General features: G+C 50.4%; 1 protein-coding gene across 6 annotated transcripts in view; it reads right to left on the bottom strand.

The window, feature by feature from the left end:
* RFTN1 (raftlin, lipid raft linker 1) overlaps positions 1–18,932 on the bottom strand; it is a 197,514-nt gene that overhangs the window by 3,029 nt on the left and 175,553 nt on the right. For 3 of the 6 annotated variants that reach the window (XM_057492271.1, XM_057492267.1, XM_057492268.1), the window contains exons 8-9: positions 6,126–6,229; positions 3,675–3,771 (exon numbers count right to left, since the gene is read on the bottom strand). In XM_057492271.1, coding sequence (XP_057348254.1) covers positions 3,675–3,771; positions 6,126–6,229 — 201 coding nt within the window. The remainder of the gene's footprint in view (positions 1–3,674; positions 3,772–6,125; positions 6,230–18,932) is intronic. The other 3 variants (XM_036901028.2, XM_057492269.1, XM_057492270.1) reach the window with 1 other exon arrangement.

Genomic DNA, 18,932 nt, shown 5'->3' with positions numbered 1-18,932 from the left:
GGGCAGTGGGATGACCTGGGGGCCTCCTTCAAGCCCATCACTCACCCCGACCCAAAGCTTCGGACTCAGGGGGCCTGGGGAGGAGAGGGAGACTATATGGTAACCAGCTCCCAGGCGAGGCAGGCGCTGCCAGCCAGGGAAGGGCTTCCTCTGCCTCCCTCCCATCTGTCTCCACACCTGCCCTCGGCCCCAGCAGGCTTCTCTTTCTCCTTTAAGCTGGGGACAGGCATGGCCCTTAACAAATGACAGGAGTATTCTAGACAACCAAGGCTCAAAAAGGTGACGTCTCAGAGAGCAAGGAGAGGAGAGGCAGGGATGCGGCCATCCCGAGACAAAGACAGCTCGTCTGTTTGAGGCTCTTGGGAGGCTGGGACATCCACACACTCAAAGGCAAGTGGTCCAGCCTGGAGGACGCGTCCCACACCTTGGGGTACCAGGAGAGCCTCTGAACTCACACACCAGCCACAGGGCAGGCCGGCCTTCTGGAGCCCGGTGTCCACGCGCCTGTGTGTCGTGGGTGAGCTGCTGGTGCCAAACCAAGAAGGATTCCAATCAGCCACCCTTCTCAGAAATAACTGTGGAAAAGAAAAGAAAATCCTTCCCTTTACAGCAGTGTGTGTCTCAGTTCCATGTCAGCACAGTTGATGGATTTAATTCGCCCATTTTAAAAGCTGTCCGTTTTGTGCCTCCACGTTGAGCAGTTTGACAGGAAGGAAGACTTCTCTGGTGTGGTAGAAATCACCTTTTACCTTCGGAGGAGTCTAATATTTGATTTGAAATCAGAAAGCTACAGTCACATACACACAAAGCGGTTTCTTTCAAATGCTGACAAGTCTTGATTGGAGAATTCCATCCACTTTGCTGATTAAAAGAGGACTAAATAAACTGTGTCCTTGGTGTGCCAATCTTGACGTCTTCTCTTAGATTTCAATGCTAGACATAATTTGTATGTCCCACGCTCAGATGTCTGATTACTCATTCATTGATTCCACAAATATTTATCCAGCACCTAGTAGAAGCCAGGTACTGGGCATACAGCAGTCAGGAAAAAGGGCCTTGCTCTCATGCAGGTAATGTTTAGATCTACCAGCAGAGGGTAAACTAGCGAAGACAAATAACAACCAAGAGAACAGTTCTGAGAGAGGAACATGGTTCTTCCCAGTGTCTCCCAAAGGAGCCTGGCCTGGTCTGAAAGGGGAGAATACTGTCCTGAGAAAATACACAAGAGGAGTGTTTCAGGCAGACAGAAGCACTTAAGCAAAGGCCCTGTGGCAGAAAAGGACGTGGAAGAGGGTGAAGGACCGGGTAGCTGGGCTGAGGGAAATGGAGCTGAGGGTGACAGCAGGAGAGACATGAGGGGCAGATCACACAGGCCCTTGCAGACCCTATGACAGATCTCCATCTTCATCTGAAGAACACAAAACTTTAGAATCATCGAAAGCAGTGGGGTGGATGTGATTCAGTTTGTTTTAAAAGATCACTTTGGCTCTGAGTGGAGGGAAGTGGAGGACTTCAAATGTCCAGGACCTAAGATAGACTGAGTATGGGGGAGGGGGCAGGGGAGCCAAGGATGACCCCAGGTGGGTGGCTGCCTCTGAGTGGGGGGTCAAAGTTGTCTGAGATTGTTGAGCAGTGACAGGGCAGGTAGAGTGGGGCCTCTCAGAGGAGAGGCGAGGGCCAAAAAGGTAGACAAGGGTCATCACACAGAGGTGGGGGTGAGACTTCCTTACCTGGGATGAGATTTTCTAAGGAAGAGGTAAGGGAATGAGAGGGAACGGGCTGCATCCAAACCCCAAGCAGCCTGGTGGAACCAGAGAGTGGGAGTCAGAGCCGAGGGAAGAAGGGGCTCAGCAGAGGGCAGCCACAGAGCTGGGCTGCAGATGCTCAGGCCTGGGAGGAACGGATGGAGCTGCGGCCGTGGTCACGGGGACACGGGCCTTGCTGGAGCAGCTTGCTGACCTGAGTCGGGGAGGGGTGGAAGGCAGGGACAGTCAGAGAGAGATGAGCGGCCAGCTGTGAAGTCCCCTTCTGGGCCCCACCAGCGAGGTGGGCTCTCTAGGCCGTGCAGGGAACCAGGGCTCACCCCCAGCCAGTTCTAACAAGGAGCAGGGGACAGATGGCCTTTAGTGGAGAAAGCAGCCAACCCCTATTTGTACGGCTGATGGGGGTTGGAAGTTTTCTACAAACCACAGTATAAATGACTCCCGTCCTCTGGATTTTCCGAGGAAAGCTGTTTGGTCTTCTTATAGCAGCTTTAAAACTCCCTGCCACTTGCATATTCCCTGGCTTGTCCCTTCTGCATGATGCACGGCCTTCATACCTAAACCAGATGTGTCCCTCCTTTGGGATCTGAGGGCACCAGAGCCAGGAAGAGCTGGCAAGGGAAGGCAGCCTCCCTCTCTGCAGGGCAGGCACCAGGTGTTCTGTGGTGTCTGATGGAGACCCTGAGTGGGTCGCCAAATGTCACTCTGAGTGCACACGGCTGCGGAGCCCTGGCCAAGCCGTAACTGATGGCAGTCAGGGCAGATCCACCTTCCAGCCGGCGGCTGATGCTCTGTGGTTAATGGTGGATGTGGCAGTTGCCTTCTGGCCCCGTGCTGCTGTCACCTGTCACATTAGCGGCTCAGAGCCTGGATAAAGCCCTTACTCTGCACTCCACCCGATCTGGCTTCAGGGCGCCATGTGCCTGGCACTCCTCCCAAGAGCAGCACCCTGGAGTTGTTGGCTGGCGAGGGGCAGCGCCAATCTGTTCGCCTGCTTGCTGCTCCTGTCTGGGCGCTGTGTCCAAAGAACATGAGGGACCAGGAGTGGGGAGCACGGGGCTGGCGCCAGGCAGGTAGAGGGGGCGGCCCGGCAGCTCCATTGGAGAGCGGCTTCGGCCACAAGGGTGGAGCCAGCTGGCTCAGGGACACCGACTTGCGCTCCGCCCAGTCCCTCGGCTCCTGAGCAACTGGTAACGCGTGCACCGGAAGAGCACCTCTGGCTGCAGGCATCGGGGTGCCAGCATGGGGGCCGTCTGCCACAGGGAAGACTGGGCTTGATGTCGGAGGGCACAGGAAACCTGAGAATGGCCACAGTCTCTCAGCATGACTGTCTTTCCAGGACAGTCTTGGGACAGCTAGTGAGGCTTTTCCCCTCACTGGCCAACCCAGGACAGACTGGCCTCAGGACTCCTGGCCACAGGCTATGGCTGGCCTCTGTCCACACCAGTCGCTGCCTCGCTGGGGCTTTCAGGTCGGGGCCTGTCAATCAGAGGTGCTGGCAGGGTCTCCCTGCCAGTCACCAAACTCCTGACATCCCAGGGGACACAAGGCGCAGGCCAGCACTCCAAGCAGCTTGTCATGAGATCAAGACACACAGAAGCTGGGCGTGAGCTCAAGCCCCCCACTGCTCAGACTGCAGCTGACCCAGGCCCCTAATGTCAGCCTGCTGGGGCTGTCCGGCACGCCTGGGCGTCTGGAAGAACCTCACTCCCCTGTCCCAGCCTGGCCAGCAGGGCCTGGCCCAGAAGGCTCCCCAGCGCCCCCATCTGTTCTCTCTGGCAGCTGCAGGCATGATTCAGGCCCGCTGAGAGCCTGGGCAGGTGGAGCGGGCTGCCCGCCCCACTGCGGGGAAACCCAGCTGCAGACGGAGCCCAGCTCAGCAGGACTGAGGAAGGTGGGCAGGCCACTTACCTTTGATTCCTTCTTCTTGACTTTCTGAGGTAGACATGGTCTCTGGAGAAAGACAATCTGCTTGGTGGATACGTGCCCCTCCCTGTAACACACGGGGCTGGGGATGAGTTACCTTACACCTGGGGAAGCCCAAAGCTACCCAGACCCCATTAGGGTCTGCACCCAACAGAAAGCCTCTCCCACCAGATGATGAGAGGCCAGGAAGCAAGGTGCTCTCAGCCCCAGGGCACGCACCCCACAAAAGCTTTGTGTGTATCCCCATGACATCAGCTTCACAGATGGGAACTCCCCTTCTTCCCTTTATTTGAAACCTAGCCAGCATCTTGGCCAAATGATGACAAACTGGCTTCTTCAGTGAATCTGGATGGGTGGGAGGCCTATTCCTCACCTGCCTTTGGTAATGAGGCTGCAGAGAGGCGTGGCCGGCCCAGACGGGAGGGCAGATGAGGCCCGGCTGAGTGCAGGGTCCCCCGGCGAGCCTGCTCCCCCGTGCTGGGCAGCACAGCAGCGTGGCTCCTGCAGGCCCAGGGTGCTGCTCACTTTCCTGGTCCAGTGAGAGCGCTCTCCCCGCCGGGAAGGCATGGCCCTTCTAAGCTGCCCTTAGATGTGACAGAACTGCCTGTAAAGGAGGTATTGTTTTCTCCACCCTTCCTATCATTTTCCTAAATCTCTTTTGCAAATGTCTTCTCTGCCAAGGCAATGTGTCACCCAGCACATGGAGTGTTGTATGCAGGGAGAGAGCTCACCTATGTTGTGCCAGGGCTGGGCGGGAAGATGTCCCACATGGCCCATTTAAGCCTTACCCCAGCGCTCTGAGGGATGGGGCCACCGCTTCACAGACAGGAAACACAAGCTCGGTTTAGGAGCAGGCTGGAGATCACATGGCAAGGATTTAAGCTGAGGCTTGCCTGGTCCCATGTGCTCCCCACTACCCAATGAGTGGTCACTTAAGGCACAGAGAAGTGGACGAGTAGGGAGGATTCTTTAGCAGGTGTGACTATTCAGGACAAAAAGACTGAGAGAAAGACAAAAAGACCTACCCATCTGCGTCCTCTGGGCTGAAAGAGCTCAGAACAAGCTGAGGCTTCAAGTTCCAGCGCATTCTCAGCATGCCCCTGGTCCTCTGGATAGGACGGTGGGGCAGGCATCCTTCCATCTGATGGACTAGAAACTGACTCAAGGAAGGTACGTGACTTGACCACAGCGGACAGTTAGCAAGTGGCAGATTCAGGACTTGGATTAAGTCTCCAGGCCACAAATCCAGGTTTTTTTCCCCATGCCCTGTGTCATCCCAAGCCCACAGAACTCCTGCATACTCCCAGGGGTCCAAAGGTGCCTACAGACCGGCTCCCATAGGTGTGCAGACCCATCTTGGCCCCATGTCAGGAGGGAAACATTTGAGGGTCCAGCTGGGCTTGTGGAAAGGCACTGACGGTCACTGTCATTCTCCGTCCTCAGTCTGAGCTCTGCAACTGCCCCACCCTGCTTTCGCCCCAGATCAGCAGCTTTGGCTCATGCTGTCCATCCCCCTGCCACAGTGAGTGCGCAGCAGGCCTTGGGGAAGGCACAGCACTGAGGGCCAGGGGAGGGGCATCCCTCTAGGTCAGTGAAGAGGCGCTTGCTGTAGGAAGAGTGCCTAACTGCAGGCTGAGGGTCAAGTCCCAGCTTCTGCCACTTAGTGGCTGTGTGGCCCCAGGTATGTGGTAGGGCCTCTCTGAGCCTCAGTTTCATCATCTATAAAATGGGAATCATATCTATGATTACAACCCTGCAGGGCAGTTAGGAGGATCCGTTTAGGTAACAAACCCAAAATACAGATGGAAGGCCTTTTTGGGTTGTTAAGACTGGGATAAGCCCATGGGCTCCAGGGACGGCAGACAAACGACCATGAACCTGAAATTGTGAGGAGGGCCCCAGGCAAGGGCCAAGACTCCAGGACTGCCCATCCTCTGTGTGGGGCTGCCGACCAGTGCCGGGGCCTTAGGCATGTCCTCCAACGTACCCGGTGGTCACACTTTCCTCAGATGTAAAATGGGTTCCATAAGAAGATTCCACCTCACGGGATCTTCTGAGTACTAAATGAGATTTTATATGCAAAGTACCTACCTAGGCCAGCACCGGACACACAGTAGGTGCTGAATTTCTTTTGCACCTGAGAGCCCCCCAGGCCCCCTCTTCCCAGGTGGCTCATCTTTGACATGCTGGGCAGTAATGATTCACTGACCAAGCTTCCCCACGTGGGCAGAGGGGTGCAGGAGAGGGCTCTGGGTGGCTTGGCTACAAACCTGCAATCCTGACTCTGTCACTTCCCAGTTGGAGAGTTTATGTAATTATTCCAGTTCCCATACTTGTACAGGTTTTGCTATGTTATATATATGAAGCACTTTTTGGGAACAGGACCTAACACAGAGTTCGTGTTCGAGAACAGTATTAACAGACTGTCACTGTTACCTGGTGGTTTTGACGACAGGCGTTGGCAGCACACAGGTGAGCTGCCAGCCGTAGGCTGCCAGGGAGTTCAGCAGGGGCACGTAGTCTGTCTGCACCTCGACACCCTGGGGGAGAGAGGCTACCGTAAGGCTGTGGCCCCTCATGCCAGCACCTGCGTGACTGAGAGGGGCAGTTCAGCCTGCCAGCCCCAAAGAGCAGAAAGGGGCAGGGTGCCCTGCAGCCCCGAGGCCCTGGCTCTCGTGATGCTGAAGAGGTTCGGAGCCAGCCGGCCAACACAGGCCTTCTTTCTGGGCTCCTACTCAGTCTGTGTGGTTGGCAAGGAATTAGCACCAAAGGATTAATTAATCCATTGATTCTGTTTTATTCTTGTCCAGACAAACAGCCTCCTGTGAGTTTCAGTGAAATACAATTGCCTTGAAGACATATTCAGGGCCTCTGACAACGCGCACTGCTCCAGATGGTTTCACGGCATGTTGTGCAGAGTTAGATTACATCTGACAAATGATCATGCCATTTGCATCTAACACTGCAGCAATGCGTGCACACACACCCACACTCATGCACATGTGCACACACATATGCACATACTCTATGCAGGCATGCATGCACACACACACATGTGCACACAATGCATGCATGCACGCACACAGAGCTTCACCTGCGTTAGGCATCCTGCTGTAAAGGGAAAATGAAAGCAGCCTGTATGTTATTTCAAAGCAGCATGGGAGCAGGGAGATGAGCCCTTGCCTGCAGTGTGAAACCCCAGCCTGCTCCCAGAGGTCAGGGCCCTTCTGCGAGTGAGGCAGGCCCTGGGTCTGCACCACGCTTCCTGCTGCACAGCCCTCACTTCTCACTCTGGGCTCCCCGCTGATACTAGGAGTGCACCCCCTGCAGCCCTGTGGACAAGGGCACTCCCCATCTCCGTCAGGGCGGCTTCTTGGATTTAGCTTCAGCGCATTTCACACTTGTGTCCAGATTCCTTCGAACTGTGGCGGCCACACAGATCATTCAGCCAGGACTTGGAGCCGTGGTGGGTACTCCATGAGTGAAGGCGCTGTCCCGCTGCCAGAGCTCACAGTCCAGCAGAGGCAGCGGCACCAACATGCAAGTAACGCAGGGCCACGAGGCTGCCAAGTCAGCAGAAGAGAAGGCAGGCTTGGAGAAGGGCTGTGGGGATGCAGCGGGCGAGCCAGGGCAGGGCTTCACAGGGAAAGCCCGCATGGGCCGCAGACCCCCAGGGCCGGAGCATTAACTTGGGCGCAGCGCTGCTTGCAGGCCCATCCGTGGTGAGAGGCTGCCCTGCTGGAGGCCTTTTGGGAGTAGAACCAGCTCATTGGACTGCCCTGGGCCAGGGGGCCGGAAGGGGCATGAGGAACAGCCAGCCCTGCTTCCTCCAGTGGCTTCAGCGCTCCTTTCACAGGCACACGTCCCAGCGCGGCTAGTGAGCCGCTGAACCCTGGCACCTAATGGGTCTCCCCGGAGCCTCAGCTTCCTCCACGGGAAACCAGTCTTGCCCCGTGTCTGTGGTTCTCAGTGTGGTGCCCGAGCCAGCGGCTTGGGCATCCCCTGGAACATGTTAGGAATGCAGTCTTGCCACCCCACCTCCAGGCCTATCCTGCTAAGACGAGAGCGCAGTCGAGGCCCCCAGTAGGTCCCTTCTGATAGCAGGAAGGAGCCTTCGTCTGCGGCCAGACTCACCGGCTGTGACCTCAGATCCACTCTTTCCTGTCGCTCTCCAGGAGAGAAGGCAAAGTAGAGGGACTTTGAAAGGATCAACCCTGTTAGAAACAGTTCCGCTGGGAGGAGATGGATGGGAGGGGAGGGGAGGAGAGGAGCAGGACCCTCCCGCGAGGCCCGCACTCAGGCCCCAGGCGGCAGAGGGCCCGGCGGCGCCCCATCTGCCCATCCGCTGGGGCACCCGGCCTCCCTGCCGAGCAACAGGGCCAGCGCCAGGAGCCTCACCCCTGCTGCGGCTGCCTCTGCCGAGAACCCCTGCCCCCACCCCTGCGTCCCCGGTTTCAGGAGAGAGGGGAAAGTGTTAAATCCACGCTCTCAAGCTCTGGGAGGTCATGATTACTTGAGCCCATCAAGAATAACCTTCCCACTTTATCAGGCACTGTGACAAACCCGCCACACTCAGACAGTAGCCATGGCAACCAGGACAAGCATTGGCACCTTACTAAGCGCTGAGCAGCAGAGTGGAGCCCTCTCCCTGGTGCCAGCATCTCCCCGCGGGCACCCAGCATGGCCAGATAGTGGGCGGGCCCTGCCACCGCCCGACCTGCCTGCTCACACAGGCCTCCGGCCACGGCTTTGGCTTTGCTTTGGTTCATTTCATTCTGTCACTATCTTAGAGAGAAAGACAGCAAGACAGTGGGCTTCCTCCCAAACATTTCTTCCCCTCAGGGTAGGAGGGGATGTCAGCCAGAGGATGCAGAATCATCAAGATGCAAAGAAAAAGAGAAAACACAAGAAGACATCACCCTGCTTGAGAGAGCTGAGGGTTCAGCCTCGAGTGTTAATCTCCGGCTGGCACATGGGGAGTCGGAAAGTAAAATACAAATGGCAGGGGGTGAGTGTTACACTCTGCCAGACGCTCCCACTCCAACTCCCTGGCCTGGTCTTGATTTAATTAATGTTCGGTGTGGTACCCCGTTTCTCTGGTGGCTTGCATAGTACTGATACAGCATGAAGATGGCAGGCTATGACACGAGCCCCGTGCAGTAAGCAGAAGAGGCTTTCCAGGCCATCAGCTGAGGAAGGTGCAGGAAACCCGGCCAGTGGAGGCTCCCTTTGATCTGCTTCTCCGTGACACTCCAGTGAGGATAGAAAAACACTCAAAGCCAGCCTGCTTATCACACCCACAGACATTTCTTTCTCGGAGTAGGGGCGAAAATTTGAATTAACTATCCACTCTCCTGTGTGAATACAAAATCTCCAGTCACACCAGGAGTGCTAAAAAAATGGAACATGTCCTGTGGTTTCAAATTGTATAAGAAGAGTTCATTTGTATTTATGGCTCTTTAATTTCTTTGTTCCCCATAATTTCTCCAGTGGTAGACAGACATCCAACGCAACCTCTTCTTACCCGCCAAAAATCACAACAGCTGAGCAAAGAGTTTACTAGGAAATGCATTTGTCTTTTGATTATGTTTAAAGATCCTCCATGCAGGGAAATAATTAGAAGGTTAACTCATTGGTCCAGCGGGAAAGTCTGTGTCCTCGATACCAGCTTGCTTTTCTCTTCTCCTGCTTGAACTTGTGAAAGCAATCTGGGAGAAAAGCAGTTTAAAAGAAAAGACTGTGCTCATCATACATGATTGTAAGCGAAGAGAGGAGTTCAATGTCTTGTGTCTGAAAACTGCAGAACCAGCTCTGCGATGGTCTCCCTACCTGCAGTGACTGGAGCCCAGCAAAACACAGTGTGTGTCTTTTGTACGATTGCTACAAACACTAATGGCCAAAGCTTATTCCCAAGATGTGTTTACGCCACTATTTCTTATCAGTTTTTTATTATCTTTTGATCTCCTACCATGAGACACAAAAGCTTAGCACTCCCACACACATTTCTTACTGCCTGTTTCTCAGTGCCCCAAAGAGTGCTAACGTAATTTAATTAAATCAAATGTCAGTGTTTGTGTTATTACAACTTTGCAAATATGGCTCAATGCTGGGTCAAGAAATGTGCTGTGATCACATCTTTTTTTTTTCCTGGAGTTGTGACTTTAATTTTTTTCATCAGCCTGGTTTTACCCAAACCTATCATTAATTTATTGTATGTGTTCCAACACCTCTATTTTGTGCCCAACAGTAAATATCCCACGTGCCTAAATGCGTTAGTTTTTTCTCCCCTTTGAGACATAATTTCTGGAGCTTTCTCTACCTTTGCTCCCATCTGGTCTGACTGTCCAGGCCTGGTTCTCCCTCCACTGCCGACTACAGTTGATGTTTTCTCTTTGGAGGTTTCCTCATTTTGCAGGCGCACATATTCTAGAGGCTCCCAGGGAAACAATTCTCTGGAAGTCATCTGAATCCCTGCATTCCTAAAAATGTCTTTGTCTTTACCCTTAACTAACAGTTTGGGTACAGAAGTCTGGGCCAGAGTCTCTTTTCTTGTAGATGTCAGCACTGCTTATTGCGATAGCTTATTTTGATTACTACGTTGAGTCTCTCTGTGGTGTTGCCTTCTAAGATTTTAAGATATTTTCACCAGGAAGCTCCAGAATTTCACAGTGTGCCTTGGGTCTTTCTCACTCAAATGGCTGCATGCTTGATGGCCTTGCAGTCTGAGCGTCCTTGGCCTTCAGATCTGAAAGTGTTTTCTTGGTAACTTTTCTCTCCTCTGTTTTCTCTCTTCTTTCTTTCTGGACCTTCTAACTAGTCAAAATTTAGGATTGATAATTTATTTTTATTTCTTTTTTTCCCCACTCTTTGTTGCTTTTTATTTCACCTTCTAAAGGATTTCCTTTATTTTCCAGCCTTTTAATTATGTTTAAAATTTTTCTGTTGCCTGATTTTAAGACCCAGAAATTCTTATATTTTGATTCTTTTTTTTTTAGCATCTTGGTTTTGTTTCATGGATACATATTATTTTATCTCTTTAAGTGGTTTCTTCTGATCCCTGTATTATCTCTATGTTACTGGGTTGCATGGGGCAGAGACAGGAGCTAAGGATCTTAGCACAGTATATGAGGACTTTAAGCCAATGTCCTGGTTTTCATCTCTGCACTTGCCGCCACCCCATGGTACTTTGAAGACCAGAGTTTTTCTCAGGTTCTCCAAGAGAAAATGGCTCCCCCCTTGTACATCTAGTCTGTAGCTCTGCACACTTTGCTAAATCAACTAGCATTCTATCCTCTTTTCACCTTCCTAACATTTATTGAAATCATAACTCTTCTTTTTTCTCTTCTCCCAATCTTTTTGTTCTTGTGGATATCTACTCTATCTACAGCTGATTTTCATTATTCCTAGGACTGACCTTCTATAATGTTGCCGCACTGAACTATCAATACTGCACCATGGCTCTCGGGGGAGATACAGGGTTAGATTCTCATCACAACATCTTTGTCATCTCATCAATATAGAACTTTAAGTGTGTTTCTGTTTAAAGGCACCTTGTGGAATATATGTTGTAGATCCATTAACTTTGAATTCATGGCCAACAGCACTAGAACAAATGCCTGAACCAAACTTGCCTAATACATGCTTTTCTTAGTAAACCACAGCCCTCCTGTGCTTAGGGACACCAGGGAGCACTTTAGCACTAGGCTTGGGGGCCAATTTAAATAGCAAAACCACTCTCAGAAAGCACAAAAATGTGAAAAATGTGGCATTAAGTAGGCTGCAAAAAGGATGCTTGTTTTTAGTATGAGAACTGAAACAAGAAGGCAAAGCACTGCCTGAGCTGAGAACTCACATTTTTTGCCCTCTGCATGTATCTGCAAGTGACTTCAAGAGCCCCGGGAGCATGGATTTCGGGGTCACAAATAAGCCGTAGCAAGTAGGACTCACAAATGTGGAATCCATGAATCACAAGGGTTGACTCCATCATCTATCTTGATCTACTATTCCTTTAGTGTTATTTCACAGGGGATTTTCAGAAGAGAGAAGAAAGAGATGCCTGTGTCAATCCCCCACATTTAACACAATTTTAGTATTTTAATTTTTAAAGGGCCTATGGGAAGCCCTTTCTAAACAGAAGCCTGTTCTACATAAAGTAAGAACAGTAAATTGTTGACATAGGAATGCCTCTGCATCACAAAGGATAAGTGACAAGATGCAAAAACATTTGTAGCTCATGTTACAAAGAAAGTACCTAAAACTGATTAGGAAAAAAAGGACAAGAATAGAGAGTCACAGGAAAGGATAGTCAAATGGCTATTAAGCACATGAAAAAATACCGAATCTCACAAGAGAAATGCAAATAAAAGTCACCCTGAGTTATCTTATTCTCACTTATCCCATTGGCAAAGACCCAAACTTTTCACAGCTACCAAAATCCCCCAAAATTAACCAGGCAGTAGGGAAGCAAGCATTCTCATACACTGCTGGCAGGAAGGCAAACTGATTCAATTTCATGGACAGCAATCTGACAGTGTCTCTCCAAATTATAAATACATTTACCCTTTGACCCAACAATCTCATTGCTGGGAACTGAGCAGTCCTATACATAAAAAATGAGAAATGCACAGTTATTCACTGGAGAACTGTTTACAATAGTGAAAAAGTGAAGACCACCTAAATGCCCATCAACGTTGGGCTTGGTAAATAAATTATGTCTTAGCGATATGATGGCTTGGGGTACTGGGCAATGGCTGCTCAAGCATTGAACCAAGGTATGCAGGACCAAGAGGACCTGTTTTAGACATGCTGAGTCTGAGGAACCATCAAAAGGTCCAGAAGGCAGCTGGATGAAATGGGGCCTGTGGGAGAAAGAATAATGCCCATCCACTCCTCCAAAGTATGTCTAGGTCCTAATCCCTTGAGCCTAAAAGCAATTTGGCAGATGTGATGCAGTTTAGGGTCCTGAGATGGGGAGGTTATCTAAATGGGTTCAGTGCAATTGAAATAAATAGGCAGAAGGTCAGAGTCAGAGAAGGAGGTGTGGGGATGAGAGGAGGTCACAGTGACTGGCTTTGAGCAGGACGACTTCTAGAAGCTGACAGGCCAAGGGACAGACTCTCCCCTACGGTCTCTGGGAAGAGCAGAGCTCTGTCAGCACCTCAACTTTGATGTCTTCAAACCCACTTTGCACTCTTGCCTCCAGAATTGGAAGGGAGTAAAGGTGTGCTGATTTAAACCTCTAGCTTTGTAGTACTTCATCACAGCAGCAACAGGAAACTAACACACAGTCTAAAGTGAGGTCAAGGTGAGGCTGAGGTAAAGACCTGCAGGTGCTGGCAGGCAAGGGGTAGATGGGAATGTAGGGTGAGGCTGGCTGAGGACTAATGTCCTGAGGAGCAGGGGGAGCAGGAGATGAAAGGGAGAAATCAGCTCTTCAGCAGCCCAGGGTGGGAAACAGGTTTAAGAAGAAAGATTCACACCATGCAGTGTCTCAAGAGGGCAACCCACATGAAGCCTGGAAAATCACTTCTGGAGTGGACAGTGAGGTCTCGGGAGACCACGGCCATGACATTTCAGGAGGGAAGTGGCAGACAGACAGCAAGAGGCTGGCAGCGGCTGTTAGTGAGGGGGAGACAAGGCGTGTAAACACGCTCTCAGGAAATCGTGGGTTTCCCTTGACTTTCTGGGCTTGGCGGAGACCCTGGCCACAGGGCATGTGGGGGAATTGTGCCCTTGTGTGATAGAAAGTAGAGATTCACAGGCAGGCAGGCATGGAATGCTACACTGGAAAGATAGAGCATTTCTTTTTATCACATGGAAAGAGGATGCAGTAACGCTTGGGCAGCCCTTGTGGAAGTGCAGCATCCCAGTAGGCAAGGCTGCCCGACGCCACTATTCATTCATGAATCTCCATTCTTAGGGGGCCTGGCTCTGTGCTGGGCACCTGGGAGGCAGAGCTGGTGAGCCGCTCCTGCCACAGGAGACCCTGTCTGGGGGGGTGGGGAGATGAAACAGAGGGCTCCCCACCAGATGGGCACCACCATGAGATATACTGATGGGGGGGCGAGAGGAAGGAAGGACCTGTGCCTCAGTTGTCCCTGGGGAAAGGGCAATTCCCTCCGGCCGGCTGTGCGGCAGCCCTGCCTCCTGGCCCTCATCCTCCCGGGCCTTGCCAGCCGAGGGAGGGGCCAGGAGACTGGGGGCTAGAGACGTCTTTTTACTCTTTGTTTTACAGACAATGCCCCAGAAAAACATTTTGCTGATATGTAATTAGGCCAACATAATAGAGTCTAAGAAAGCCGCCGGCCTCATTTTAGACAACTTTGGCTTTCATAACGTTCAAAGAAAATACATGCAGTGCATTGAAGGATTCCATTCCAAGACCCTTTACTCAGCCCTGCTGGGTAATTCACATCTTTGTCTGATTTTTCTCTAGCCTAAAAAGAAAGGCAACAAACTATGCAGCCCTTTGAGAGCCCATCAAAATAATAATTGCTGTTACTATCTGAGATACACAGTTTGCGAAAATGGCCTCAATACTACCTCCCTGTACCCAGAACTCCTTATGCCACAGCTGCTCCTCCCATACGAGGTAGGGGCTGTTTCTCTGCCCCGTGAGTCCAGCCTGGCCTTGCGACTTGCTCTGACCAACGGCACACATGACGTGACCTCACGGGAGTTCTGAACCGAAGCCTCTCCTGGAACCCCACCTAGGTTGGGAGGACGAGCCCAGGCTAGCCTGACGGGCGCTGAGAGATGCGTGGCCCGACCAAGTGGCAGACGTGACAGATGCCATCTTGGACTAGCTGGCCACCCGGCCGGAGGGAGAGCGAGCCCTGTTGAGGTGAGTCAAGCCCAGGCCGCGTCAGCAGAATCACCTGGCTGACCTGAGGGTGCGCCGGGAACAACAGAGTTGTTATTTTAACTCACTAAGCTTTGAGGCGCTTTATTCCACAGCAGAAGCTAATTGATATATTATTATTCTTCTAGGAAAAGCCGCATGCAAAGGCACATCTCTAGGAGGAAACCCACAGTGAAGTCACCTCATTTGGTGTGAGAGAAATAAAACACAACATCAGCTAGTTTTCCCCACAGTCCAAGCTGGCACACCTAGCCCTCATTCCTCCATGCCAGATACACTGTGGTCTCCAATTTACATTTGGGGCCCTGCAGTCTAATTTATGATAACCTACCATGAGGCGCAGCCTGGCTGCCGGCATGCCCTGGGAGGGGGAGATAAAAACCCACACAGGCGGAGGACGCCCTGGCTCCAGATGCTGACCTGGCTTCTCCTAGGCACCAGGCACGCCAAGCTGGCAGAGAAACCAAACCTGCACAAGGAAGATAACACCTCCTGGATTCTAGGACACACAGGCTGACTTGGGCCTGGTATGTGCCATTTAAGTGACAGACTCAGAAGGCAGGAAGCGGAAGGGGCTGTGGGGTGCAGGGGTGGGAGATGGCATGCCATGTCATTGGGACTGCCTGACAGGCACCTGCAGGGGCCGAATGAGAGCCAGGAGAGGTGTGTTACCATCCGGAGCTCCCGGGCTATGAGCAGGGAATTAGGCGGGCATTTGGAGGGCAAGGGGGCGGCGGATGGGGCAGACAGTGACCGCAGGCAGGCGCTGCTGCATCCTGAGTGCAAACAGTCCAGTAACTCAAAGCTGCTAAACCCTGCTGGCGGCATAGTGGGAGCTTTTATCCTCCGGAAGCTGACATTCCGCACGCAGACTGAATGCGACTGGGCGAGCATGTCCAACGCGCCTCCCACAGACTTGGAAACACTTTTGTTTGATAACAATTAAACAAGAAATATTTTCTCCATCCAGGGACTTGCCAAGTCCCTCCCACTTGCTGGGATGAGTGAAGAATTAGGCTTTCTAGAGTAAATGGGATTTTCCACTTTATTACTCTCTCTCTAGACAATTCGAGGTGTATGAAGATCGTATCTTTAACCTTATTTCTTTCACCTTATCTACTACCTAGAAGAGAGGATTTAAAAAGAACTTTCACATTGTATATACTTAACAGGTATTCACTTTGGAGTGGGGCACTGGAAGTTGGTGAGCAAAGACTCTAGAACTTTCCACTACGTCAAAGGTATCACCTTCATCTACCACAGATTCTTGACATCCTTCCAACAATCACAGAGCGCTCCCCAGATGGTGGCCCTGAGCAAGGCAGGCTCAGAATCTCCACAGAGAGGAAATTAAAGGTTAGGGCTATTCCTTGGTCACTGTGTAAGCTAGCAGGGATGGGGACACAAATGCACATGTGCTGGGCAGCAATGGGTGAGGGTTTGCTCTGGAGAGAGAGTGGGCTTCAGGCCTGTGGTGCTATGCGCCGTGCAAAAGACTTGCTCTCCCCATTTTGTCTGCCTGGTGAAACTGAGCAGCAATGCCCCCAAGTGAGCATTTGGTCACTATTCTCTTCCAGGTGACCCAATTGTCAGCATCTTATCTGTGGCTGCCACGATCCTGCCCCAACCCTCTCTCCTCATGCTTGCTCCTCAAGGTAAATGATGCTGCTCTAATCCCACGGCACATCCTCTGAGGACCCTGATCCTGGGAAGTGGACTTCTAGGAGGGCTTCTGACCACAATCTCCAGCCTTCGGGACATGCCAATACCCTGACTGCTCAGTACCCCCGTCGCCACAGTCCTTCCACTCTCTCCACCACAGCCTAGAGATAAACTGCCAGTGCCTGCAACAGAGGCATTCTTCCATCAGCATCTGGGCTGGGACCCACCAGAAGACAAGGTGATGGAAAGAAAACCACCATCAAAGAAATTAGACTGGTCTTGGAGAGACTGGCCAGCTCTGTCTGGGTCCTCTCAAAAATCCCCTGCCCTCTGCCCCTGACCTATTACTTCATCTGTCAGTCACTACTTGGCACTGACTTGTATATTTATTTATCACGCCCTCCTTTGCTAGAATACAGTCCCCACAAGGGCCTGGATTTTGTCTTGTTGTTGATGAGTGCCAATCACCTAGGGAAGCATCTGGCACAAAATGAATGCTCAGTAAACTGTTATCAAGTGAACGAATGAATGTACCCACGCTTGCATTTTTTGGGGTAGAGTCTACTGCCTCTGTCTGTTATCTTCTCAAAGTCTTTGCTATGTTGTAAATCACATTCAACATTGATGAGACATAAGCTGCCCACTAAAAATGTGAATTAATCTGCCAGGATGGGGCAGTACTATTCTTCTGGGCATTCTGTGTGTGGAAGTTGATGTAAGTCATGTGTGAAAATTAAATGCAGGCATACACTGGTCACCAAGCACTAAGGTCCCTGCATATTTCTACAAAGACAATCGGTAAATTATTATAACTGGCCATGCACAGATCTGTCCTGCATCTATGCCCACTGCCGTGTGCTGCAGATTGCCTTCTCAGAAGATGCTGTCTATTTCTCCACTTCATGAATCTGAGCTTGGTTTGTGGCTTTCTTTGTCAATGGGATAGTAACAAATGCAATGCAAACCAAGGCATGAAGTAAGCTAGCACATCGGGGCCCCTGAAAACCTTGAGATGCCCTCCTCTGACGAAGCTCAGGCCAGCCTACTGGATGTTAAGATATGTATAGCCCTGTTGCCCCAGCCAGCAGCCGGCCACTGCCAGCCACACGAGTGAGGCCACCCCGGCTCATCAGTTGAGGCACGAGAAAGCCCAGGAGAGATCAGCAAGGCTGTTCGGAATAGAACTGCTCGGCTGACTCAAAGAATCATGAGCAAAATAAATGGTTATCTTAAGCTACAAAGATCGGAATGGTTTGTAGCACAGCAGAAACTAACTGATAGAGACTGGAGAACACAACACCCAAATACCATTTAATAGGGACAAGTCTACCTGCTTCTTTCAAAGGGACTCTGTCCTCAAATGAGACAGTGACTCTGCAGCATCTTGTGGCCTGAATAAGTTTTTAATAGCGTGATGTCTTTGTGATCATCCCTGCCCCTGTCTCTTGCCCAATGTCCTCTTCTGAACAGCATCAAGAATTTTCAAGGTGAAATCAAGAGTTGAGCTAGCTTAAAAGAGTATGGACCTTTAAATCAAATAGTGATAGAAGTATACTGATAATGCTGAAGAATATTCATGGTTTGTAAGAGCAAGGGAATGGAAACCACCTAAAATCCACCAACAGAAAGCTAATGAAATAAAATTAAAATATGATTGCTCATATACTAAAATAATCTACAACCCCTTAAAATGATGAAGTAGAAACAGTATGATCTCATTTTTGTAAAAAATATGCAAGTGTAGATACAATATATACTAGAAGAATATATATCAAGATATTATGTTGTTATAGGGCTATTTCCTCAGCGATGATGAGAAAAGGATTATTTTTTATTTCCTTTCCTTATTTGTATTTTCTAAACTATATTCAATTAAATGTATCACTTAAAAAGTTTTAAATGTCTAAAAATGCACCCATTTAAAGTATACAATTCAATGGTCTTTAATATATTCAGAGTTGTGCAACCATTACCACAGTCTAAATTTAGCACATTTTCATCACCCCCAAAAATTCTTGTACCCATTTGTAGTCACCCACCTTTCCCCCATCATCTCTAGGCAACCACCAATCTGCGTTCTGTTTCTATGGATTTGCCTAATTTGGACATTTCATATAAATGGAATTATACAGTATATGTCCTTTTGTGTAGGGCTTGTTTCATTTTAGCATAATGCTCTCAAGGTTCATCCATGTTCTAGCATGTACCAGTATTTTGTTCCTTTTTATGGCCAAATAATATTTCATTGCATGGATATACTACCTTTTGTTTATTCATTCACTACTTGATGGACACTGGATTGTCTGCACCTTTTGGCTATTATAAATAATGCTGCTATGAAGATTTGTGAATAGGCTTTTATGTGGCCATGTGTTTTCACTTCTCTTGGATACAGCTGAGGAGTGGCATTGCTGGGTCATGTGGTAACTATGTTTAAGTTCTGACAAACTGTCCACACATTACTTTTGTAAACAAAAGAAAAACTGGACCTCCTGGCCTCCTTAGACTGGTCCCTATGCCTTCTTAAAACTAATTTGCCAGGTGACATAAGAAAAGAGACACCCCCTTTCATCTCCACTGAAGAGGTGTTCAAGAATTCTGCCTCCGAGAGTAAAAGCAATGGGTCAACCCTGTACCCTAGCTTAGTAAAGCTGGAAGGCATCAGGTGGTCCTCCAGGCCCGCAGACCTCAGGCTGGCTGAGGTTTTTACATGTACATCC

This window comes from Manis pentadactyla, chromosome 14 (genome assembly GCF_030020395.1).
Source record: "Manis pentadactyla isolate mManPen7 chromosome 14, mManPen7.hap1, whole genome shotgun sequence".
NCBI lineage: Eukaryota > Metazoa > Chordata > Mammalia > Pholidota > Manidae > Manis > Manis pentadactyla.
This window is presented reverse-complemented; position numbering and strand designations above follow the sequence as displayed.